Source organism: Caretta caretta, chromosome 8 (assembly GCF_965140235.1).
Source record: "Caretta caretta isolate rCarCar2 chromosome 8, rCarCar1.hap1, whole genome shotgun sequence".
In the NCBI taxonomy this organism is placed as follows: domain Eukaryota; kingdom Metazoa; phylum Chordata; order Testudines; family Cheloniidae; genus Caretta; species Caretta caretta.
Genome location: NC_134213.1, coordinates 47,464,380 through 47,490,322, shown reverse-complemented (window position 1 = coordinate 47,490,322; position 25,943 = coordinate 47,464,380). Strand labels below are relative to the sequence as shown.

The window sequence follows — 25,943 nt, the reverse complement described above, 5'->3', positions numbered from 1 at the left end:
GCTTCTACAGGAAGCTTAGCCCTACCAGGATCCCCATGCGGAAGACAGTTGAACACCTGCTATGCTAGACACGTGTCTAGTCTGTTTTATTCCTAATTGCTTTTGTTCTAAAAAATAATATTTTGCTTTAAGAAGGCTGTCTGGCCACTGGGGACTACTGTCATTGCTCCTGGAGGGAGCAGAACGGCAGGGTGTGAGCCTAAGTCAGGCCTGCTGAGGTAATCATGGTTGATACACAGGGGAAGGCAGCCAGGTCCCAGTCTGTAATTAGGAAAATTGTTTTTTCTATCTCAAGAACAATGACTGCTTGAGTGCTCTGCCTCTCAGGCCTCAAACACAGTTAGCCCAGTAACTGTGATATGGTGCATGAGGATACCTGGACTATTTTTGGTGCTTAACAGCTAAGCAAAAGGCTAATTGTACTCACCTGAACTCAAGACTCTTGCTTTTGGGGTTGACATGGAAGCATTCCTGTCCCCATCACTTTCTTTTTAAGCTAACATTTTTAAAGTGCGATATGTATCGTAGAAGAATCTGATTTATAGGAATGTGTGCTGTCACTTTTCCAATATCTACTGTACTTTGATAGGCTTTCATATCCCCAACTATATAAAAGTTACTGTTCCTGAGGTTCATTTTACTTCAACCCCTTATAAAAATTCCCCAGCATGTCTTCCTTTAGGAATGGTATCTCACAGCTAAATTGAGATCACTAAGGCCTTTGCCAGAATGCCCTTGGATATTCAGAGAGGTCTGGAATGCAAGGAAAGAATACGTCAAACAATGTAGACTGATTGGCAAACGTTGCAGGGCAGCAGAACAACAATGATCTTATCTGGAACAACTCATACATAGTGGTCTCTCACATTTTCCTCAAATCTTTCCATTTAAGTAATCTTCAAAAATGTAAGACTAGAAACATTTCAATACTGTAGAACCTTCTTAGCAGCCAAAATATCTTCCCCCAGAAAAGTCTAATGCTCCCACTGGGGTTTTGTCTCACTAAACTAATTTTTTTTCTTGGTGGATTGACTCATGAGCATCTTACACACCAGGATTCAGGTGCGAATTCATCACAGGTGAAATCCTGACTCTACTGAAAGTCAATGGCAAAACTTCCACTGACTTCAACAGAGCCAGGATTTAATACCATATCTCTGCATGAAACACAAGCAGAGCTTATAATAAAGATAGATAAAACATACCAATGTCCTACAAAAATGCATACACATATAAAACAATAATATTACTAATATTTTGCACTTCTCTAGGGCACATTTTAGCCAATAAGCATGGCTCATGGTTATTACACAGAAATAAAACAGAAAATATAATACTATTGCATACATCAGAATCTATAGAATCTAACTCCACAAGTTTAAGAACAAGCAAGCTTCTGTGGTATATAGCTTTCAACTGAAGAAGATAGAGGGAGGAAATAGGGGAAAGTCCTGTTAAAACAGGAGAACAGTCATAACAAATTTTCAATACTACTCTCCAAATTCACAGCTAAGTTCTGTTCAGCGACAACAATTCACTTTTCATGATCACTATGGTACATTCAAACAGCACTGTTCATGCAATATAGCTTGCTATATATTGGAATTATTTCACCCATCACAGAAGTGAAGATATTTCCCATGTGATGACAACTACTGAATCCACCTAAATTTGCCAAAAGGGATTTAGGAAGGTGAAACGTAATTGCCTGAAAAGAAATAAGGTCAGAATAATCCTATTCTTGGTCCCAAGCACAGACGTTTTACAAAAGAACATAAGAACGGCCATACTGGGTCAGACCAAAGGTCCATCTAGCCCAGTATCCTGTCTTCCGACAGTGGCCAGTGCCAGGTGCCCTAGAGGGAATGAACAGACCAGGTAATCATCAAGTGATCCATCCCCTGTCGCCCATTCCCAGCTTCTGGCAAACAGAAGCTTTAATGATCACTAGAAAAATAGAACCGCCAGCAGCATGGTGGCCCAACATCATTATGCTGCGGACACTGGTTCAGTACCGATTCGGATGGAAGAGCCCCACCTGAGTTGCCAACACCATTTCCTGCAAAAACCTAGGTTTTCTCTGGAGGTGCTCCATTCCAGCACTGACCACACTTGAAGTTGATCAGCTTGTGAGATCTAATGAGGTAGAATAGCTGCAGGCCTTTGCACTAAACATTTAAGATGAAATCATAAACTGCAAACTAATCCAAAGTGACAGGAAAGAAGTTACCCATAAATCCTATTCTGATAATTGAACAGGACAGAACCAACAGTGGTTTCTAATATTTCCAAGTTTAATGTGGCTAACCTTGTCATGTGCACTTACCTTTGTAAGGTGGTAGATAGAGAAAAGGTCTCTGAACAAGTAGATATAACTGAGTGACAAAGCTGTTGGGCAACCATAAAATTCCAAAAACCTACAATCCTTATCAAGTATGGCCTCACACACCTCAAAGTGGTGCTAAATAAAGAGTGATATAAACATTTTTAAAATCCTATTAACCAGCATTGTTTTTTTAAGCATCTGTGGTTTTTAAACGAGAAATTTAGATACAGATTACTATAACAAGATAGATTAATTTTGCCATGCAAATGCAACTCCCTCTTATGTAATAAAAAGGTGCGTTTGTAGAACAAATATTTTCACTCAACAGGCCAGTGTTTACTAGTACTCTTTTAGAATACAACCATGTCACATTCAAACAGGCTCTTAAAATGGACAAAGGAACTCAACCTACCGCTATAATATCCAGTGTATTGTCACAGACTTTGCGGATCTCAGCATTTTTATCATGCATCAGGTCTATAAGATATGCTGGAGCCTCTGGGAAGAAATGGTTAAGGATGTAATGCTGGTTTTACCACAGGTTTGCATTCTTCCAACTGGCATGAGGAATTGAGCGTCACACTGGGGAATTATCCACAGCATGTGAGAGCTCAGGCTTTTTTTCAAATGGTTCATGTGCTAAATAAAGAGCTGTGCATTCACATACAACTTCTAATGAAAAGGAATATACATTTGTTTTATTAAGAATATATTCTCTAGTTTGTCACGGAAAATGCTGCCATTTGGACATCTTTTTCAGTTTACATTTTGTGCAGTTTCTCTAATTGCTGTGGCATAGTTTAGTATATTTTCAAAAGCTATAAAATGTAAAGACTGATTTGCAAACTATTTATCCTAGGTAAGAACGCTCAATTGATGCATGCTTGTGGTACAGACTTCAGTATTTTTAAAAGGCTGATCTTATGTGGATGAATGAAGTGTTATTCAAATTGCATTTCTTGTGGCTGTGTAGATATAAAAACATCTGTGAGTTTTTGTTAAAAACAAAAGGCTAACAGTGGAGGTATTTTAATCAATTAGATTACAGGATGTATATGAATTTAAGATGAAGGAAATGAAGGGTGAAGTACTGAATTTAAACTAAGCAGCATCCTAAATGCCATGGTTGGGATGTAGGTGAAGAAGGTAGAAAAGAGGAGGGAGAAAGGGTGATAAAGACTGGCTGTTGTTATGACATGGAGCATATTAATAAGCTGACAATGAACTGTTTATGAAGCTGGGCATTAGTGGGCGGAGGGACAGTTCAGTGGTTTGAGCACTGGCCTGCTAAACCCAGGGTTGTGAGTTCAATCCTTGAGGGGGCCATTTAGGGACTTGGGGCAAAAAACTGGCTATCCCAAAATACATGGTGCTACAATGTTTCTACAGGATTTCCAATTGAATGGTTTATCATATGAAAAAACAATAACTGTTGATTTTTTTACACACACACACACACACACACACCTCAAATTCAAAAAATGATTCTGTTCTCTCTCAGCATGAGCTGACAGCTTTCTGGGGGAAAAGTAAAGATAAATATTTGGCAGACTTGGTCCAACGTTACCAAGCATGCAATCACTTCAGTGAGTCCCAGGACACCTCAAACTCTCCAGGCTGACTAAGCTAAGGGAATGTAACCTGGGTGAGTTAAGTAAGAGAAATTTGTGCTTAGGGGAAAGCAGCTTTTGCAATAATGAAGTAAAGGATGATAATGGCCTGAGGGAATATTGTCCAAGTTTAAGAATTGGTATCCTGCAACTTTCTAGAACAAAAACCAAAAACTTTGATATGACAGAAAGGGGATTCTCCACTTATTTCTGGCCGTTCCAGAACTATCAGATTTTAAAGCTGTAATATTATACCTAGAAAAGATACTGTAGGTCATTTCAGAGGTACTATCATCAAATTTATATAACACTTAGTGTATGCTAGGTGCTTTATAAATATAATACAGAAAAGATTTTTGACATGAAGACCTGACTCCCAGGTTTGAATCAGGTCCCAGTTTAAAACAAAACAAGAGAAAAAAAGAGCGAGAGGTGGTGATGACTGGAGAACAGGAGTCTAATTAAGGTCATGCAAAGTTGAAGAAAGTCAGTGAAAAGGCAAAAGGTAGCAGAGGCAATGGGGCCATCAGCACAGAAAAAGAGGAGAGCCAGGAACTGAAATCAAAGAGGAGACATGATGGGAAGGAGACAGGAGAGTGATACATGACAACAGCACTGAGGATAAGAAGGTGAACGTTGGAGGACACATGCTTCTAAGGGGGGAAAATGGAGATGGGGAGAAGGGGAAGAAGAGATTGGAAGCAGCAGGCATATGAAAGAACAAACATTTTTCTTCTCCATCTGAACCCTCTAGAGGTGAAATCATGGTAACTAAGGCTACGTCTTCACTACCCGCCGGATCGGTGGGTAGTGATCAATCTATCGGGGATTGATTTATCATGTCTTGTCTAGATGAGATAAATCAATCCCCGAATCGACATCTGTGCTCCACCTCGGCAGGAGGAGTAAGCAGAGTCGACAGGGGAGCCGCCGTGGTCGACTCGCAGCCATGAGGACAGCCAGGTAAGTCGAACTAAGAAACTTCGACTTCAGCTATGTGAATAGCATAGCTGAAGTTGAGTATCTTCATTCGAACCCCGCTCCCAGTGTAGCCCAGGCCTAAGGCACCTGCCTTTACAGGTGGAAAGATACGAGAATTTTTCCCATTAAAATATTTCAAACATTTATTAAATAGTTTTCCTGTACAGTGTGTGACATATACATAATACAGTGGTGTGGCACAATAAACTTTATCAACACTCTTTTGGAATGGCCTATGTAAGGCATGCCAATAAAACCTTTATACTGCACAACACCATCTTATGGTACTTGTATACCTGTCTTATGTCTATAGTGTTCAGCCACTGTTTCAAGTTCAATTAATTCTAATTACTATGATTTTCTAAGCCACCATTATTCTGTAAAGCTTGACACGTAACAAATTCTAATTATAGTAAGTTAAGTACTATAATTCTAATCGTCTGGCCTTTATAAGAGGATACGGGTCTCCTTGATGATGACGTCTCTGGTGGCTTGGTGGAAGACCATTTGGTAAAAGACATAGATGATTTGGCAGACAAACTCATCATCTTCCTGCTGAGCTGCAAAAAGAAAAAAGTATTTCCTCAAGTCCCCAAGACAGAGCACTTTGCTATTGTATATTAATGTCTCAAGAGTTGTGTTGGGCTCTCAGGAGAGCCAAGGACACTGGGATGCATTTTTCTGGTGTCTTATATCTACCAGACTATCCCTGCCAGTGTGCACAGAACTTTTAGGGCCTGATCCAACTTCTATCAGAGTCAACAGAAAGATTCCCATTGACTTCAGCGAGAATTAGATTAGGACATCAGAAGTGCAGAAAAAGTGAGTTCACTAGACCATGCTCATTGCCATTTTGCTAGTAATGGAAAGACATTGTGCTTTCATTGGAGACTACCTACTGCTATCCTGCAGGCTAAAAAAATGAATGGTGCCACCTGAGTCCGTTAGAAACTACAGATGAAAATCAGGCCTGAAAATCAGAAATTCAGTAATATACCATTTAGAAGTTCAATGAGTGCTGGAATAATTCCAGATTTGGCCAGCATAGCAGCACAGGAGTCATCCATAGATACAGTTCCAATCATGATCACCACTTCCAAGACAAGGTCATCTTCTGCAGAACCTGGCAAATAAAACAGCAGAGAGCTGGGTATTTAAGAAAACTCTTTGCTGAATCCTTGAACGTTCTTATTCTTACTTATACACAGTTCTTCTAATTTTCCAACAAGCTAACATTATGCTAATTAATACACCCAAAAGATACTACAGTAGCAAAACACAATACTGCAATAAGAATAGAATATGATAGCAAAAGATACTACAATCGGAAAACAGAATATCATGGAAGACTAAACCACTGATAATACAGACCTGGTTTTAGTTTATCCTTGAGGTATGGAACCAGTTTGTACTCTTTCAGGACAAGCTCCCAGTCCAGGTCAGGTAAGGTCAGATTAGCCAGTGTTCCCAGGCATTCTATCACAAATTCTTCCTCTTCATCATTAGAGATCTGAGCTGCTAAGTCACCAACATAATCCTAAAAAAAATATATAGGCAGGTAATTAGTAAAAGTACCGCACATGAACAAAGGATTTTGAAAGGTTCCTAACTCAGTCAAAGCAAAACTAATTTTCACCAGAACATTCAAAAGGCACATCTCCTAAGTGCGGACTATTTTCAAGCCAAATTTAATTCAACACCTTAGTTGCAGACCTGTTTTTTAAAAATGACAATTTCCCCATTTCTCATTCTCTGAATCTTTTTGTTCAAACTTTTCAAGAACATTTACTGTAGGTAGAGAAAAACACCCACACATGGAAAATTTCAGCCCCCAAAAGGTAAAAGTTTTAGAAAGCTACCAGACTGAAGAAAGGGGGTTAGAATAGAAAATGTTATGGAATCTTAACCATAGAAGTGGTTTCTGCTCCCAAAAAGCCTCCTGAAATGTATGTGAAGTTACCTTATGTGGTTTACATGTATGGATTTTACGAACTAGCAGTGCACGGCAGTTAAAAGATTTGATTTCATGCAGTAACAACTTTATTAAGAGATTTGCCAATTAGAATTTTAACTCCTTATTTAACCCAAATATTTTTTTATTCTAAAATACAAATTCTTTTCCATATTTCATTTCCGTGAGTGTGTGTAATTAATGCTCGTGAGACTGCTGGACAGGTAGCTCAGCCTTAGAGAATTAAGTCGCTCAAGAGTTATTAAAAGTAGCAAGAGGTTTAGAAAAAAGAAAAGGTGTACTTGTGTCACCTTAGAGACTAACTAATTTATTTGAGCATAAGCTTTCGTGAGTTACAGCTGACTTCATCGGATGCATGTAGCTCACGAAAGCTTATGCTCAAATAAATTTGTTAGTCTCTAAGGTGCCACAAATACTCCTTTTCTTTTTGCAAATACAGACTAATACGGGTGCTACTCTGAAACCTGTCAAGAGGTTTAGAGTAGCACTTATTACTCCTGTTCTTTTTTTTTTTTAAGTAGCAAGAGATTCTTCACATTGCTCCTGAATCTTTAATTGAAGGAACCAGTTGTAACAGGCAAAGGATACTTCATTCTGTCCTAGATTTCTCTCTTGAGAACAAAGTTCAAGATTAGTGCTAACTGTGGCAACGGTTTCTGAGATGTGTATATTTCCATGTTTTTGTACCAGTGACCTAGACGTAAAAAGGTTTACATTGTAACCAACCACTAATTCCTTGAGGCATCCAGAACCCCTTTAAAATACCAATGAAACCAGCTTCATAAAAACATGGAAATGCCAAATACATGAAACTCAAGAATATAAAATCGTTTGTAAAGATAAAAGCCAACCCATCCTTCAAGATGCAGCAGCAGTCTAAAGCCAAAATCCTTTCCAATGCAAAGGGATAGAGGGTACTGAGAACGTATAGCAAGTGCTTACAATAAACAGGTTTTTTGTTGGCTCATCATGTTGTGAAATGTTCCTGATCATCTTCATCAACAATGGATCCTTGAACTTCAGAGCTCTCTTCATTAACAGCTTCAATCCGTTTCCTGAAAAGAAAATGATACATGGCAAATCTCCCAGATCATATTAAAGCTAGAATCAGGGCTTTTGCTTAAAAAAAAAGAAACAATTAGAATTTTTTTCTTATTAACGAGTATTAAAGGACAAAGGCAAATAAATCAGACAAAGCAGAAACTATTTTGTTCTTTCAGGCCATAATTAGAGGGACAAATTTCACCTGAATAAACTCCAAGACAAAATATAAGGCAAATATATAATAGCCAATATCTCAATTATTGAATATTAGGACTCATCACTATAAGAGAAAACTGAACTAAATAGTTCAGTTATCAACTATAACTCTAATAAAAGCAACCCACCTGCTAAGCCTCTACTCCCACCACCACTATGACTACCCCAATTCTATACAGCCATCCCAAACTCCTGCTCTTAATTTTCAAGTCAAGTTCTCAAACAATGCCTATCCATCTTAATATTGGTAACTTGAGGAGATACAAGTCTGGACAGGTTTCTTGCAAAGGAATTTCAAATAGAGGTACTCATATATAACAGCAACTTTGCCCAGGGGAGCTGGCAAAGGCTATAAACCAAAGCACTCTTTTAGTACATGTCTAGGGAGCAAACAAGCCCTCACCGCACTTTGGACACTACAGGAACAACAGTACATTCACCAGACTCAACTATTTGATATTGTGGGCCAAATCATGGTCTTACTGATGTGACTCTTCAGGACAACCTTGCCTGTCTGATATTAACAGTTACATTTTTATACGAGTTTCTGTGACAGAGCACCAACAAAGGAAGCAGCCCTCATGCTAGTCAATATATAAATAGCCCTACTGAAAATATAGCAAAGGGTTAGGTCTGATACGCTGAGCAAATCAGCAACGAAAGATTATGCAGCAGCAGAAATCCTGTTTTCATAGAAAACATCCCCAGTCAGAAAGAGAAAATGTGATGCATACACAAAGTTGCATCTAAGTTGGTGAAAAATTGTAAGTTTTTCATAGCTATAACTCTGAAAGGAAATTCTGTAAAAATGGCATTATTGTACTGCTTTTATTGATTCGAGACCAAATAAGCTCAGTTTGCAAATAAAAAAAGGTTGTTCTCTAACTGTGAGCCCTGCCAACTCAGTCTGGGTTCTGAGTGTCAAACTGGGTTCTTTCCTTCTCATGTATCCTCATCAGTAAAAAACATCCTGCACACTAAATTATTCCCTCAGTGACACTTGTGCAAGTCCACTGTCTTCTGTGTAGTTTGCACATGTATAACTGATTGGAATTTAGTAAAAATAGAGTTGTTGATGCACAAAAAGGAATAGAATCCAGCTCACTCTGTTTTAGAGGTGTTGGCTTTCAAGTGATAATAGGACTAAAAAGCAATTAACATTGTTTTGTTCAACTACAAGTGACAGAGCTTGAGGCAGAAATCGCTGGGTAAATTCTATGGTCTGTTGTATGCAGGGACCGGAATAAATAATTGTTCCTTCTGACCTTAGAATCTATGAAGCAGTTGCCACTGAAGCTAGTGGCTAGGATTCTGAATACATACAGGGAGCAAAATGGTTGATTGAGAATGTGCCAGTTTTATGGTGTCATTTCAGAGAAGAACTGCACTTTAAAGTTGAGAATCAGCACAGGGAGTTCAGAAAAAGAGAGAGCAGCTTTGGAGCAACCGCATGAAAAGTAAGCCTGTTCATACTACGCAGCTTGTAAACACCCGCTTTGAGGGATGTAATCTTAAAATAGATCAAATTGTATCTTTCCATTAAAAAAATAAAAGAGGCCCTGTGTTACTTATTCATGTCTGGAAACAGAACCCCAGTTGCCTGTAGGAAGATTTGGGGGTGAATTCCAGAGTTACATTCAACCCACATAGTAAGGGTCAGGATAAGCATAAAGTTTTCAATATAATAGTCATCAGTGATTTCATGGAACTGTTCACCACAGAATTGGAGATACTATGGCTCAATAGGGGGATGAGTGACATTAGGAGTTGACCCAACTGTGCACATACATAAATGTTTATTACAAATGTGGTTTGAATGTTTTTCTGCTGTCATTAGTTGTATTACTATTACATTTGCCATCAGGGTGCTAGGCACTGACCCAAAGATATGCTGTGAAGCTTCCGCACACTTACCTTCACAGATAAGTTGCACATTTCTCTTGTTAGCAGCAAGATTAATGCAGAAGGAAATGAGCTCCAGGTCAATGCGTTCATCAGGGCACTCAAAGAGCATCTTCATTAACTACCAACACACACAAGTAATTAAACTTTCCAAAGCACGAGAAAAAAAAACAGAGCAATAGTCTCTAGCCAACTATGCTAATCTGAATACTTTTCATATTCAGCATCTCTACATTTGCTGCCAACTTGTCATAGTGATTAATTTGGAAGGACTAGGGTTTGATTATTTGTGGACAGCCAGAGTTACTAACAGTTAAGAATTGCAATCACTTGCCACCTTTTCTAAAATAAACTAGTTTGTTAAATAAAATCCAGTGATAGGGAGATAACGTATTGATTGTGAATGGTTAAATTCCTGTGAACAGTTTAAAATCTTGTGTACTAATGCATTCATCCCATGAAAAACGGGATACTTCCGTTTGCTTAATGGAATAAAGCACTACAAATGGCTGTTTTATTGTATAATAATTCTACTCCTGCTATTTTGAACTGGCTAAGTCTACTCCGCTGCCTATATCTAAACTCACTCTGATTTATCTGCTACATGTCCTTCCCACCATCTGTCTAAGCAAACCTACTACCGCTGCACTCATTGCTACTGCCAAATACTGCAGTACTGAGCCAGTGTCTCCTTTACTACTGCCCCACTCCTTCAGTAGAGGAAAAAGGATACATGGGATAAAATACACATTTCCCACAGTCTGCTCTAACTGCTGTGGTGCATGTTAGTGACTCCGCTGATGAGGCTACAAAGAACCAACAGCTAGCTGCCATTCCATATAATTTGTTCCTATATATTCACTGGTCTATCACGGCTTACATATCAACCCTAATTTTGTCTATTGTAAGTCTGCCTTAATTTTTTACAAACAGCAAATCCAATATATAAATGACATCCAAACATCAGTCTATTTCTCAGTCTTCACTTTTCACAGATTTGGTAGATTTGGTTCAGTTACTGACTCACAAGGTAGACCACCCCTACTGCAGCACCAACCCCAATTCTGCACACTCCCATACAAGCACTGACGAAGCCAGACTACTTAGCTTGCAAGACCTATCAGAATCACAATGCAAGGTAGCATGGGCACAAGGCTGAGTAAAACAAATGCACTTAAAAAGAGGACAGATACAGGGGTAGGGGCAGGGAGAAAGAACTGAACTGTAACTGTCAAAGTAGTTGCACTCTTGCCCCCTAGTGGTAACACCTTGGAATGATTAAGTACAAGATGAGTGGGTATCTACCAAAAAATATATTCAGAGAAAGGATAATTAGGAGGCATCAGCACTGCAGGTAAATCCTCCACAGACAATCTGTTGGAGGGAGTTATCTGGCAATAGATAAATACACTATCAAGTTGTCATTCCAAAGAGGCTGCCAAATTAATACACACAAATTTAGGTCACGATATTGATTAATTTGTGTTCTTGTTCATATATAAGGGCTGTTGATTAACTGCTCTAATAAATTTGTTAGTCTCTAAGGTGCCACAAGTACTTCTCTTCTTTTTGCAGATACAGACTAACACAGCTGTTACTCTGAAACCGATTAATTGCAGTTAACTCACACGATTAACTTAAAAAATTAATCATGATTAATCCAGTTTTAATCGCTGTTAAACAATAGAATATTAAATATTTTTGGATGTTTTTCTATATTGTATTATGTTTTCAAATATATTGATTTCAATTACAACACAGAATGAATATTCATTCTGTGTTGTAATTGAAATCAATATATTTGAAAATGTAGAAAAACATCCAAAAATATTTAATACTCTCTCTCTCTAAAAATAAAGTATCTTTTAGGGCTTTCACAAGGTGATGTAAAAGCTATTGCCGATTTCCTCCTTTTCTTAAGTAAAGGTGAATCAGATTTCCCTGATTTCAAGTACTTCTAAGAAGATCTTTAGTTTATTAAATCTATGGCCCTGATATAAACATGAATTAACCAGCAAAGTCATATAGAAAGTTCAGCAAGTAGGGGATGTGACCTTTCAGAAATTACCCTCCAGAACTCTCATTTTAAAATCCCTTCAAATTATTTATATATATTTTAAAACAAACATATTCTATGCTCACTGAATGCAAAAATCTATGGAAATTAAATGTTGAACGTAGTGGGGTCAGATTGTCATTACTGAGCTACTTCTCTGTAAAAAGAAATAAATATACTCCAATTTCAATTAAACCAGTTCAAATTTTAAAATAATAGTTTTGTATGAACTCCATGTTTCCCATTATGTCTTCATTTAATTTGATTGCTCCTCGTGCCACTTCAAAAGGGAGCATAATTGCTGCCAAATAGGAAATATTAAAATTAAATTTGTTCTGCTTTTACCATGTCCATTGTCATCTTTTACTGATTTAACAGGAAGGCAGTAAAAAGGCTGCAGCATGTGCAATGAAGAGGCAGTAGTGTTCAATCAGACAAGTCCCATATTGAGTATCAGATACCACAGACCCAGGACTGAAATCACTGTGTCTAGACTCTCTGGCACCTGACTTCACTTATTTACCAATGACCAGAGGCCAACCCCCACAGCTCTGTTCACATACACCTCTGTCAAACCCCCTCCTCAACCCCAATTCAAACATCTTTGAATGATTATGCCAGAACTGCATGCCTCAGGAATCTCTTCTGACCAGTTACTCCCTAACTCTGCTGTTTGAAGTGATGCTCTGGTTTCTGAACTTCAGCAGATAATGGCGGACAGGAGCAAAGGGCGCTGTCAAGAGAGGACGTTTACCAGCATTAAACTAAAAAGAAGCTTATAGATCAAAGAGGAGCGAAGCAGGACAACTGTGGTGGAAAACATGTGGGGAACTGAGGAGATCCTTGTACACCGCTCAGTGGTAAAATATTAAATATCACCATAACATCACTGCCTAACCATGCTCTTTGATTGGCCAGGCTATTACCAATATATGCTTTTATCAGCATCTGGATGGCATTTGCACCTATTTAAACAAAACACGCATTGCTAAGGTCTAACAAGAATGAACTGTTAATACTCACTTTTAAGTGGTAATAGAATAATGCCCATTAACTCCTGAAATCCACAAGGATGCTTACCTGGGAGAATGCAGCCCCTTTCAGACAATTTAAAATGTTCAAAGGAAAGACACAGGCAAGCAGACCTAATGGACCTGCAGACTGCAAATGTGACAGAAACAAGTCGCAACTCTTTGTGCAGATAGGATGCACTGGCAGCTCTGCAGAGGTGACACTCACCATGCAATGGGGGCAGGATAGGGCTGTTGTGCCCTATTTTGGTCACATTCACTAGCCTCTCATATCCCGTGTCCCAGTGGGTCAGCAGAGGAGAACCTTCTATGAAGGAGAATTCAACTAACTCATCAGCTAGCTTGTGCTGTGATCTTCTAGAGCTTGACTGGGGTGAAAGGGAGCGCATTTTTTTAGTGAATGGGGGGACTACATGGGAAGGAGAAGTGTATTCCGCCACCCGAGATGTGCACCAATAGCCCACCAGTACACACCCTGATGTGGCCTACTGCTAAAAGAGTATGGTTGGCTCCTTCATTTTATATTAAAACAATCTGAGGGAGGGGGAGGGTGACCAGATGTCCCAATTTTATAGGGACAATCCCAATATTAGGCGCCTGTATAAGAGAAAGCCCCAATTACCCCACAGTCCCACCCCGATTTTTCACACTTTATCTAGTCACCCGGAGGGGCCGGGGGGGGGAGGGAGGGGCAGCATTTTGAGGGGCAAAGAGGGGAGGGGGGTCACTTTAAAATGTTCATTTCTCCCCTCCTGTCCCAACCTCTCCCCCTTATAATTAGCTCTTCCCACCAGCTGCAGGTGTACAGATGTTCATCACAAAGGACCAACTGGCAAATCACAGCGTGGCTTTGGATGAACAGGGTCTTCAGCCACAGTCTAGTATAGGATTTAATGAGCACGGTAACTGTTCATCATGGTCACAGATAGCCTTAAAGTTTTTCTAGGCTTTATGAGCCAGATATAAAGAACAATGAAATTAATGGGAGTCTATTTACTTCCATGGGTTTTGGAACAAGGGTTACAGGCACAACTTTGAGCAGCCAATACCTATCAGAACAAGCATGTTAGTTAAACATTATTGAAATTTCCATGGTTCTTTATATTTGGCACTAGGGGCTTTTAAACCATGCCCATATTTTCCAAAATCACATCATAACTGAGCCCCATAGTGCAAAACAAAGCCTCTGGTTTTGGTGGGAGACAATTCAAAAGTAGTGGGTTCTCTGTATCATTTGGGCTTCTTAGCATACAACTTCATCCTGTGGCAAACAATCTGCAGGATGTTTACAAGAGTATTGTGCAACATACACTTGCTATTCCCATCAGATCCTCCTTCTTCGCCCCGACTTGGAAGAACATTACAACTTTTGCCATGAAATACTGACAAAAAATGTTCTGAAAACTTTCCATTGCAACTTCCCATCGCGGATATGCTTGATGTTAAAAAGATGTTTGGCAGGAAAGAGAACAGAGTGGTGCAATTCTAAAAAAAGCAACCAGAAAGCTTTTTACACTTATGAGATGGAGACTCTATCCTCAACTCTAACCTTAAATCAGAACCCTGAGAAACTGAATCATACAGTTGTTTAAAAGATCCAGGTCTTTTTCTCTTTAATGAAATTTTGTTTGTTTATTCCCTACAGATAGTGAGAGGCACCAAACAATCCTTAATCCAGAAGGTAAGTAAAAGGTATTTCTTTCCCAACTACACAGTTTTCATGTGTCCTTTATTTAGTGGGACTGTAGTCAGAGCAGAGATAGTCCATGCAGTGATGTAACATTTGCTTGGCTGGTTTCCAGCTCATATTCCGTAACGTTGCAGACAATGATGTTCTGATACTCAAAATGAGATTGGAAAGGAGTATCTTCTGAAACTGCAAAAAGCAAAGCTCTCCAGGACATATACAGTAATTATATAGGGAACCAATTGTCATTTCCCTTTAACATGGAAAATCTTCTATTGGTATTTTCTGGTTGCCTATACCCTTGTCAGTAACCTGATGTTCCTTATTTGCCAGCAGCACTGACAGACAAAGTTGGTCACCTATTCCTTCTGATGAGGGCTGCTTAACGGTAGTATGAATGGTTAAGCTGCCGTATTAATAGAGGCTCATAGTTATTTGACTGGGAAGAAACACTGTTGTTCCCATTATCACCTGAAGGTGTCACTGTGACCTCTGCTACCAGGAAGGCGACAAATGGTATGTTTGTGGTGGAATGCATCTAGAAGGAAAACACATACCTGTGGTATACAGTCTGTGTACGCAAACATCGATTTAAAGCGGTCGTCCATGCTTATGTGATACAGAACACACATTGCTACCTGTCTGTAGTTTTCATTTGCTAGGGAGAATAAAAAACACAACATGAATTTATGTGTTAACTAAAATCCTCAACACTGTAGTTACTGTACATTCCTATTTCTCCACTAGAGTCTAATTCTTTAATTAAGATTACCATGATAACACTTTTTAAATTCTCTGTTGCTTTAACAAGATTCTTTTTTATTAATGTGTGTGTGACACATTAGTATTAGTGAAAGATGCTGGACTGACAGCCCCTCAGGACCAGAGTCTTCTATTTATCCACAGATCATACACAGTATAGGCAGTGGCAGTACCAGCTTCTTGCACAATGTAATTTGGGAATGTATGTTCATCCCTACTATGCAGGGATCCACCTTCTATGATTGAAAGGGGAGTTCAGTCTCAGTGGCCAACCCAAACCTTCTCTCTGCTGAGAATGTCGGCAAAGGAACAAATTAAGGCCAACTAGGCTGTTGATGAGGATGCCAAGCTGAGACAACTAACTTTTTCCAAATACATAATACTATCAGAGAGTTTTCTATCAGCATTGGAAATAAAAGAATGTAACAGATGAACAATTGCAGTAAAACTGGTAATATAAAGGTAAGATATTCTGGTGTTCCAGTGTCATTTAAGCATTTGCAAGGGGCAGGAAGGCAACTGAACACAGGTTAGATAAACAACACAAAAGCTGCATAGAACACATTATAAAGAAAAGAAAATTGAGTGTTTTTGGATTGACAGGTGTGACATTTTGGAGATCACCCAGACCAATGAGGGGTTCTGTCACCGCCAGCCTTGTAGATTTCACTGCCCTAATACTGTCCTACTATGGCTCAGAGCTCTGACACCAGTAGCCAACCTACAAGCATAAATGTTTCACCCTGGCTTGCACAGGCCTAGTTACTCCTTGCAGGATCACCTCAAGATCCCCTTCAGCTCCCGAGTCTGCCCAAGTTCTTAACTAACAGACACTTGGATTGTTCCCATCTGATTCATCACCCCTGAAGGGGTGAAACCAGCTCCCAATCACCAGTTCACTTTGAGGGACACACTCCAGATGGTTTGCACACTAGGGATAGCCTTCATTTCAAATCCCTTCCCTTTTAACAAGGTTTGCAGAGTTTTCTTCCTTTCTTCCAGACTACGTTAATTCATGGTTACACAGTGCAGGAAAAATCCCCTCCTTTCTTAGGGGTTCAAGACGGGGTTTCTTTTCAGTTTCAACGACTTTCCATGTAGCAGTCCATGATTGTTCTTCCCTGGGTTGTAGGACGCTTGGTGCTTGGAATTAGTTTCATGTAAACAACTACCCTGGGAGGTGCCCCTCCCTGCCAGATTGCTTCCCCACACTGCTGTGAGATAATGCTGTTGGTGCACTCGTGTTGCAATTACAATGTTCTACACACATATACATGCATATATTCATAACCACAACCTCTATCCAGATCTCCTAGTGACCATGAAGTTCAGAACACTACAAGCTTTCCTAAAAGACTTTACTTGGCATATCTTTATACACAAACAACATTGTATATAACCCGCTGCTTATTGCTTATTCTTTGGGGTTCAGACCCCCCCTTTCTTCCCTTGGACTCTCTGGACCCTGATTGTCACAAGTGTAATATTGGGATAGGTGGGATTAGTGCATTTATCTGAACATGCCTATGGATTGAATCAGGATATATAGCAGCCACCATTATGAAGTCAGCATTTGCCTGCAATTACCACACAAGGTTATTTGAAATGCCACAATTCCCCCTATATTTAGAACAGGAAATAGAAGTGGTACCTATGCGATAGCTTGGCAACGTGTTGATGTTCTAAGACAACCATCATAGTTAAACTCCTCCCACTAAGTGTCATTATGAGGGACGTAGGTCTCCTCTATCAGATCAGAATGATTAATTTTTAAAAATAACATGAAACCCTGTCAGTGGTTGCTTTAACAAACTCACCATTTGCAAAGAGACATTGTGTTCTTTCCTCTGCTAAGCATAAGGGGAAATTGATCCCTCAGATACCATTGGGAGATAATTTAGCAACAGCTGTCTTACCTTGCAACCTCTGGCCCACTTTAGAAATAGTACTTTTCTATAGTAACTGTGGAAAGAATCATGCCCAACTGATTAATGGTAAGATAACACAATGAATATCCTGCAGTTGCGAAGATTTTTAAGCAAACATGGCAATTTCTTTTCATTTTTTATTTTTCCTCTAGTAGAGGCAATACATATCTCACCAGCCCATTTCCATGGAGTGAAATTGTAAAGCCAACTACAATATGAAAGGTGCAGGGCCAAACTGCTATAGATACAGCTAGAGGCTTTAAAAAGAGTGAGTCATGTCCTCAAGTCTTAGGGGGTCGGAATAAGGAGTTGTTTCCACTGCTCTCAGAACTTCCTTCCCCATGTCAGCTTAGGAGTCGGATGCCTGACTTGTGTCTTGCTGGCCAACACAGGAACCTCCAAGAGAAGCAGAGGTGGATGATCCGCTAAACAATAGTAACAAAATAATGAACTAGACTAAAATTGGGCCAGATTCTCAGCTGATGGAAACTGGCATCACTCCACAGAAGTCACTCAATGGGAACTATACTGGTTACACCAGCCAAGAATCTGGCACAATTATGTTTAACAAACACGACAAAGCTTTTCATTCTTGTAAACAACCTTTACCTCTAGTAATCGAAATTATTAGCTGGAACAAACAGCCAGTTAAATCTTCCCTTTGAATTTCAAGTGCTATTAAGATAGCTGTAGCTTATTTCTAGACCAGTGATTTTCAACTGGGGGTCCGCAGACTATGTCTAAGGGGTTCACGAAAGGTTGTCGGTTCCACAGAACAGTGGTTTTCAACTTGTGGTCCACAGACCAGAGGGTCCGCAGACTATGTCTAAGAATTCCAAAGGGGTCCGCACCTCCATCTGAAATTTTTTAGGCATCCACAAATGAAAATAGGTTGAAAAAAATCACTTTTCTAGACCAGTGGTTCCAAACTTGTTCCGCCGCTTGTGCAGGGAAAGCCCCTGGCGGGCCGGTCGGTTTGTTTATCTGCTGTGTCCGCAGGTTTGGCCGATCGCGGCTCCCACTGGTCGCAGTTCGCTGCTCCAGGCCAATGGGAGCTGCTGGAAGCGGTGCGGGCTGAGGGACATACTGACCACCACTTCCAGCAGCTCCCATTGGCCTGGAGCAGCGAACTGCGGCCAGTGGGAGCCGCGATCGGCCAAACCTGTGGACGCAGCAGGTGAACAAACCGGCCCACCCGCCCGGGGCTTTCCCTGCACAAGCGGCGGAACAAGTTTGGGAACCACTTTTCTAGACAGTAGAATATAGAGGTCTTGTAGTCTTTTGGAAACACTAGCGCCGCTTATGCCCAGGTCACTGGACAACTCACTCCCCCCGTTTCCACAGTTATTCACTCCCTTTCCAGACTCCTATTACAGTGACAGTAGAATGTGAAGGCAAAGGGTTTCTTGTGACTCTCAACACAGCTGGATTTATACAAACAAGCATCTGTGGCGCAGAGTTTCATACCATGCCTATAGAGCACCTCAAGCAACATGTTGAATGATATTTCCAACATGTCCAAAAATTCAAAATGGATCCACCTATTCAACTTAAGTAGAAAGCGTCTAAGGTGCTACAGTAATGCCTACTGCACCTGACACAGAAAAGTTCTGAAGACGCACGGAGGTGGCAGCACTACACAAATGCAAGCAGCATGAAATTAACAATGGTTGAAGACAAAGGAGAATTAAAGAGGAACCAATGCAACAAAACAAAGTTTACGGAATCCAGAATTCCAGGCTTATTAAGTATCTAGACATTGGGGGAGGGGGGAAGAAACCAAAAACTAACCACTACCATCTTACATTTTATGGCTACTTTAACCTCTGCACTCACCAGTATTAGGAATTATCTTGGGGTTGGGATGGAAGGTTTCTGGGAGCAGGACTTACTGTCTCTTTAATACTTTAATCCTTTGTATTTTCTTAATGCAAAAACCCTCATACATCATTATTGTTGCATGGTTAAACCTTCACTTTGTCCCTCTTGTGCACATCCATTTCAATACAATCTTTGATAATTACATACAATTTCTCAAATAGTGGAATATAATGGGGTATGATTTTTTTCTACATCCTTATGTACAGTATGTAACCATGTCATTAAAGACTATTATAATACACATGCACAAAGGGCTGGAACTACATGGTGCAACCATAGTGCAACCGTAATGCTGTGTGACCATAATTTTTTGTATTTAATTTACTAGGTTCTCTTTTAAATTTCTTTTATTTGCCTATATTTGTAAAGAAGGGACAGAAAAAAATGAAGGAAAGAATTTCAGTCTCCACAGCTTCAAAGCTCTGCTGGTTTGCCGAAAGTTTCCCAGAGGTCCATCACAAACACTGAGTGCAGCCCAGTAGGAAGAAACAGAACCATTGACCACCTTACCACTGACCGCTTATTGGTTCCCAGGCAAAATAGCAGCAGGTTAAGAATCAAAGGGTTGAATGCTGCAGGAAAGAGGCTGAGGAAGAATGTTTTGACTGGAAGAGGTCATCCATCAACACAGCTGGCACAGTTTCAGTACCACACTCTGATCCAATGCTTTATTAAGTGCGCTCTGTGATGCTGGCAAACCAGTTCAGGTTAGGATCAACAGGCCAAGTAACCTGGGTATGAACCTTAAAGGCTTGAGAAGAGGCACTGCAACTGTAATCAGGACAATTCACTTGTGTGTGGGTATCAAAGAGATGTTAAAAGGGATTAATAGATTAGGCTAATTCATTTGTGTTGAAAAGAAAATCAAGGAAGATGCTGTGTTTATGTTTATGTCTATCTATATCTTGTAACTAATTCCCTTTACATTAAATATGTAACTATATTCAATTGTTATTAGATCAAAGGCCTGTATTTAGTGTTTGGTCGTATATTCACAAGATGTGTATATACTGCATGAATCAAAATGAATATTCCCTATATTTTCTTCAACTTATCTATCCCTGTTATAATGAATAACCGGGAACTGCCTTGTATAAATCAGAGTAGCTGGATTACCTTTGTATCATAGAATATCAGGGTTGGAAGAATCTTCAGGAGATCATCTAGTCCAACCCCCTGCTCAAAGCAGGACCAATCCCCAACTAAATCATCCCAGCCAGGGCTTTGTCAAGCCTGACCTTAAAAACCTCAAAGGAAGGAGATTCCACAATCTCCCTAGGTAACCCATTCCAGTGCTTTACCACCCTCCGAGTGAAAAAGTTTTTCCTAATATTCAACCTAAACCTCCCCCACTGCAACTTGAGACCATTACTCCTTGTTCTGTCATCTGCTACCACTGAGAACAGTCTAGAGCCATCCTCTTTGGAACCCCCTTTCAGGTAGTTGAAAGCAGCTATCAAATCCCCTCTCATTCTTCTCTTCTGCAGACTAAATAAGCCCAGTTCCACAGCTCCTCATAAGTCATGTGCTCCAGCCCCTAATCATTTTTGTTGCCATCCGCTGGACTCTTTCCAATTTTTCCACATCCCTTCTTGTAGTGTGGGACCCAAAACTGGACACAGTACTCCAGAGGGGGGAGGGACAGCTCAGTGGTTTGAGCATTGGCCTGCTAAACCCAGGGTTGTGAGTTCAATCCTTGAGGGGGTATTTAGGGAACTGAGGCAAAAATTGGGGATTGGTCCTGCTTTGAGCAGTGGGTTGGACTAGATGACCTCCTGAAGTCCCTTCCAACTCTGATATTCTCTAAATCTATGAAAGATGAGGCCTCACCAATGCCAACTAGTGTGGAATGATCACGTCCCTTGATCTGCTGGCAATGCTCCTACTTATGCAACTTAAAATGCCGTTAGCCTTCTTGGCAACAAGGGCACACTGTTGACTCATATCCAGCTTCTTGTCCACTGCAATCCCTAGGTCCTTTTCTGCAGAACTGCATATGCATAGTGTCACGGAGTCCCTGGGTGATGCTCTGGAACTGCTCCCCACAAAGCCAGTCAGGACTCTGGGGCAGTTTCCTCTCAGTGAGCAGCCTGTCTTCAGGACACAAAGCTCACACAGCTTCCACCTTCCTGGGTCTGACCTCGGAGCATTCAGCATCCTCTGCCCCTCCGTGTGCTTCCCCACAGCGAGTCTGCCCAGGCGGGGCTCCTGGGGAAGCCAGCGGGTCCTGCACCCCAACTTTGCAGTCAGATGTGACTCTTAACCAGCCAGTAAAACAGAAGGTTTATTAGACAACAGGAACATGGTCTAAAACAGAGCTTGTAGGTGTAGAGAACAGGACCCCTCCACTGGGTCCATTTTGGGGGGCAGTGAGCCAGACAACCACGTCTGCCCTTCACTCCATGTCCCAGTCAGCACCAAACTGAAACTCCCTCCAGCCCCTCCTCCGGGCTTTGTTCCTTTCCCGGGCCAGGAGGTCACCTGATACCTTTGTTCTCCAACCCTTTAGCTCTCACCTTGCAGGGGGGAAGGGCCCAGGCCATCAGTTGCCAGGAAACAGGGTGTCAGCCATCCTCTGTGTCCAGACTCCTGCACACGCCTGCCCTCTAGGGCTCTGCAATGATCATACACCCTTACCCCACCACCGAGATACTTAAGAACTGCATAGGGGAAACTGAGGCACCCTCACACTATTCAGAGGAAACATTAAGAACAGTCCCACTTCATCTCACATAGGAAGTGGAATGTTACCCTCAAAGGGTGGGTTAGTGTGGACTTAAAGAGGAATCTTTGGGTATGTGCTGTGCTCGAAACACTTGGCAGCGTGTTTCAACTATAAAAGAAAAACCTCGGGCATGATCCTGCCATCTCTGATCTGCTGAATTTTAAACAGGGAAAGTTTGAGCCACTGGATGGAGATCCCCAAGTAATTACTTGGGATTCCCCAAAAGATTCATGGAAAGACTAACAGACTCTACATCCAGGCTACCATTTGGGCTCTAATCTTTTGGATGTACCGGATAGATTTATTGCAAACTAGCAGAAGTTAACATCACTGCAGTCATCCTGATCTACAGACTCTGAAATTGACTGTAATGTAATATGATTCACTTTTCTTTTTTTATTAATAAATCTTTAGTTAATTTACTAAAGATTGGCTGCAGCATGGAATTTGTGAGATCCTGAAGTATATTTTGATCTGAGGTATGTGGCCAGCTCCGTGGAGTTGGAAGAACCTAATATGTGATTTTTGGATCATTTATCACAGAAGTACAGTTTTTCTGAGTGGTAAACCAGGGTCGGATTGCCAAAGGAGAGACACTTTGTGATTCCATGGTAAACTGGTGTAGCAATACAGGAATACTCATTTGTTCCTGATCTGGTTAAATCTAATTGTAGAATATACTACCAGTGTGGGTGTATCTGCCCTGTTTTCTATCAGTCTGTCCTGACTTTGACTTTCTCAGCTGTGACCCACTCTAGGCCATCATTTCTCAAATGCAGCCACCGTGGCAGCACGTGGCCACCAGGGGCTTTTCTTGCATCCACAGCCTCCTTGGCTGTGATTGGGGGGGGAGGGGAGTGGCAAAGTAGCGGCCCCTCCCTGTTGCTCCTGGATGCACTGCCTTGGTATTGGTTGCTGGGGCTGCCAGTAGGGGTTGGACTCTGCCCCCCTCTGGAGACACCTGTGGCACAACGCTGGAGGAGCGGGCAGCCAGTGAGTTCACCACCTTGCCAGGGGCAGTGGGGCTTAGGCTTTGGGCTTCAGCCCTGGGGAGGCAGGGCAGCAGACTCTGGCCATGGGGCTTCAGGCTCCAGTCCTGGGCTCCGGCTCTGAGGCAGCAGGCCCCAGGCTCCATCTCTAGGCCCTGTCCATGCGGCTTCGGGATCTGGACATAGGCCTTCAGGCTCCAGTCCACAAGTATTTTAGGAAAAAATATAAGCACGGGCATCAGCAAGAGTTGGTGGCTGTACTGAGGCCACCAAAAATTTTGTCCTGAGAACCCCTGCTCTAGGCACCATGGCAGGCTCAATCAGCATATTGGCAAATATTGGAGACAACCTTTAGCTATCTTCTTTTCCAGTGTCATTCAGGGAAAGGAGATTCAACACATCAACAGTTTGCAAGTTCAACAGCATCAACACTTAGTTTTTTGAGCATTTAGCCAGACTACTGAGTTTAAGGTAGATGGCATAATACTCTTCAGAGGAAATTTTGACAGACTGACAAGCCAGATGCTCTCCTTGCTCAAAAGGACTTTAACTCCCTAAAAGGTATATGCAAAGATTACAAGGCCAGAAGAAACCATCTAATCTGACCTCCTGTATGACACAGGCCAGAGAATTTCCCTCAACTAATTCCTGTTTGAAGTGTATCTGTGGGGGGCGGGGAGGAAGCAATGTTGATTTAAAAATCGCCAGTGAGTGATGGAGAATCCACCACAACCATTGTTAAATTATTTCTGTGGTTGATTACCCTCACCACTGTTAAAAATGTACACCTTATTTATAGATCGAATTTGTCTAGCTTCAGCTTCCAGCCATCAGATCTTGTTATTCGTTTGTCCACTAGATTGAAGAGTCAATTATCAAATTTTTCCCCATGGAAGTATTTATAGACTGTGCCCCTTAACCTTCTTTTGTTAAGCTAAACAGACTGAGCGCCTTGAATCTATCGCTATAAGGCTTGTTTTCCAGTCCTTTAATCATTCTGGCATGGGTGAATGATCATTGTTTAACAAATTAATCAGAAGATACACATCTTGTGTTTTGTTCTAGTTTGAACATTGCTGAATGAAGCCATGAGTCAATCAGAATTATTTGGAGATTCTGTTGAAGATCGACCCAGTCTCGACCCTCTCACTTTGAGCCAGGGTAAAGAACAGCTCTCTTCCTGGATGCAGAAGCCTTAAAGGAACAGGATGGGGTAACAGGATGCTATTTTTTATAACAACGCAGGGCCACACATGCAAAAGCAGGCACTGCAAAGGACTTCCTTATGACTTATTCAGTAGGCATAAATTAGTCCCCTAACTAGGAAAAGTACAAAGATTCTCTGCCAACAGTTCGCATATAAAAAAAGTCACCAATGTTTTGGCAATGTGCCAAAGTAGTGCCCTGCAAAGACTGGTAGTTTTGAGAATCAGGCACTTAATGACTGAAGGTAGATTAGCCAAATTGACTAAAGCAGTCAAGGCACCCATGGAAAAATAATGGCCTAGTCATTATGGATTCCTTTGGTATTTATGGTAATAAACATGAATCATGATGAACTCATTGGATATTAAATGTGGAGGTCATAAGTACTTAGATAGGATTTCCACAAGAATTTAACAGTAATTAACCAAATCTTTATTTGAAAGTGTTATTGAATTATGCTTAGTACTTATACAACCATTCCAGAGAAATTGGTCATTCCCAGCTGAGGGTAGTTAATGCCTTAACAAACCAGTCATTAACTGCCATAACTGATTTTGTGGGAATTATTGCTGTTATAAAATACACTCAACAGTTTACAGGAACAATACTTTTCTTCTTTTTTTTTCTCTCTCTTTTTTTTTTTTAATTTGCAGCTGTAGTTCAGCTGGAGCAGCTGGGATGGAAAAATATCAGGTCCCTTGGGCTGTTTTCACAACTAGTTTTCTGCAAATTAGAGGGGTGGGTTCTGAGTTCCAAACGGTTTCAGATTTTCAGTCTTTGAATGTTAAGAAGGCATGTGCTAGTAACTATGACCAAAGCCTGAATTCCTTACGTAGGTATTTCTAAGACCACATACCCCTGGGCTTTAGTGGCAAGTGTACACTATGCAATAATTTTCAGGATCTGACTTTTTATTTTGGACAAGTTTGTGATTTTAAGGGCCTGTCTATGTGGTGAGATAGTGTGTGGCAAGCGGGGGTGTGAAGCTACAGCACTTTAGCCAGCCATGCAGACCACCTGCAGTGCCTCACAAGTACCATAGTCCACTCTGATGTTCTCCCCTTTGGAAGTGACTTTTGAAGCAGTCCGAGTGGACTATGGAACTTCTAGCGTGCTATAGATTCACACCCTGGCTTGCTGCGCCTTAACTCACTTTGTAGACAAACCCTAACACTAAAGTTCTCTATTAGCCCCACAGTCAAGAAAAAATAGCACTAGTTCAGGACAGATCTGGACATTTGAATTTCAAGAGCAGAATCAGCCCTGAACAATGCTGCAGTAACACACAGCAAGAATACAAGTTATGGACTACATTATCCAAATGGAATGGCATAACAGGAATTCAAGTTAGTCTCTAATGGAATCACCAACATCACCTCTTTAAGTGTGAAATATATTCAACACAACCCATGTGGAAAACATTAAATACACTTCACTGAAAAATGAGCAATTCAAAGGAAGCCTCTGTACACATTAACTAGCACAGCAATTCTACATTTCAGCATCAAGCACAAACTACCAAAACTTACATTTACTGTAAAATATTAGGTAAATTAAAACAAGGATTCTAGTATGGTAAGAATTTCAAGAAGCTGGCCTTGGCCTTCTTATATACATATCTTGCAGT

The 25,943-nt window shown here is 40.8% G+C and overlaps 1 protein-coding gene across 5 annotated transcripts in view; it reads right to left on the bottom strand.

Annotated features, from left to right (window-relative positions):
- The window catches only part of KIFAP3 (kinesin associated protein 3), a 142,255-nt gene that overhangs the window by 72,940 nt on the left and 43,372 nt on the right, over positions 1 to 25,943 (bottom strand). For all 5 annotated transcript variants that reach the window (XM_048860267.2, XM_048860268.2, XM_075131459.1 and 2 more), the window contains exons 11-17: positions 15,383 to 15,483; positions 10,064 to 10,172; positions 7,832 to 7,944; positions 6,289 to 6,454; positions 5,915 to 6,040; positions 5,379 to 5,477; positions 2,739 to 2,824 (exon numbers count right to left, since the gene is read on the bottom strand). In XM_048860267.2, the coding sequence (XP_048716224.1) occupies positions 2,739 to 2,824; positions 5,379 to 5,477; positions 5,915 to 6,040; positions 6,289 to 6,454; positions 7,832 to 7,944; positions 10,064 to 10,172; positions 15,383 to 15,483 (800 nt within the window). The remainder of the gene's footprint in view (positions 1 to 2,738; positions 2,825 to 5,378; positions 5,478 to 5,914; positions 6,041 to 6,288; positions 6,455 to 7,831; positions 7,945 to 10,063; positions 10,173 to 15,382; positions 15,484 to 25,943) is intronic.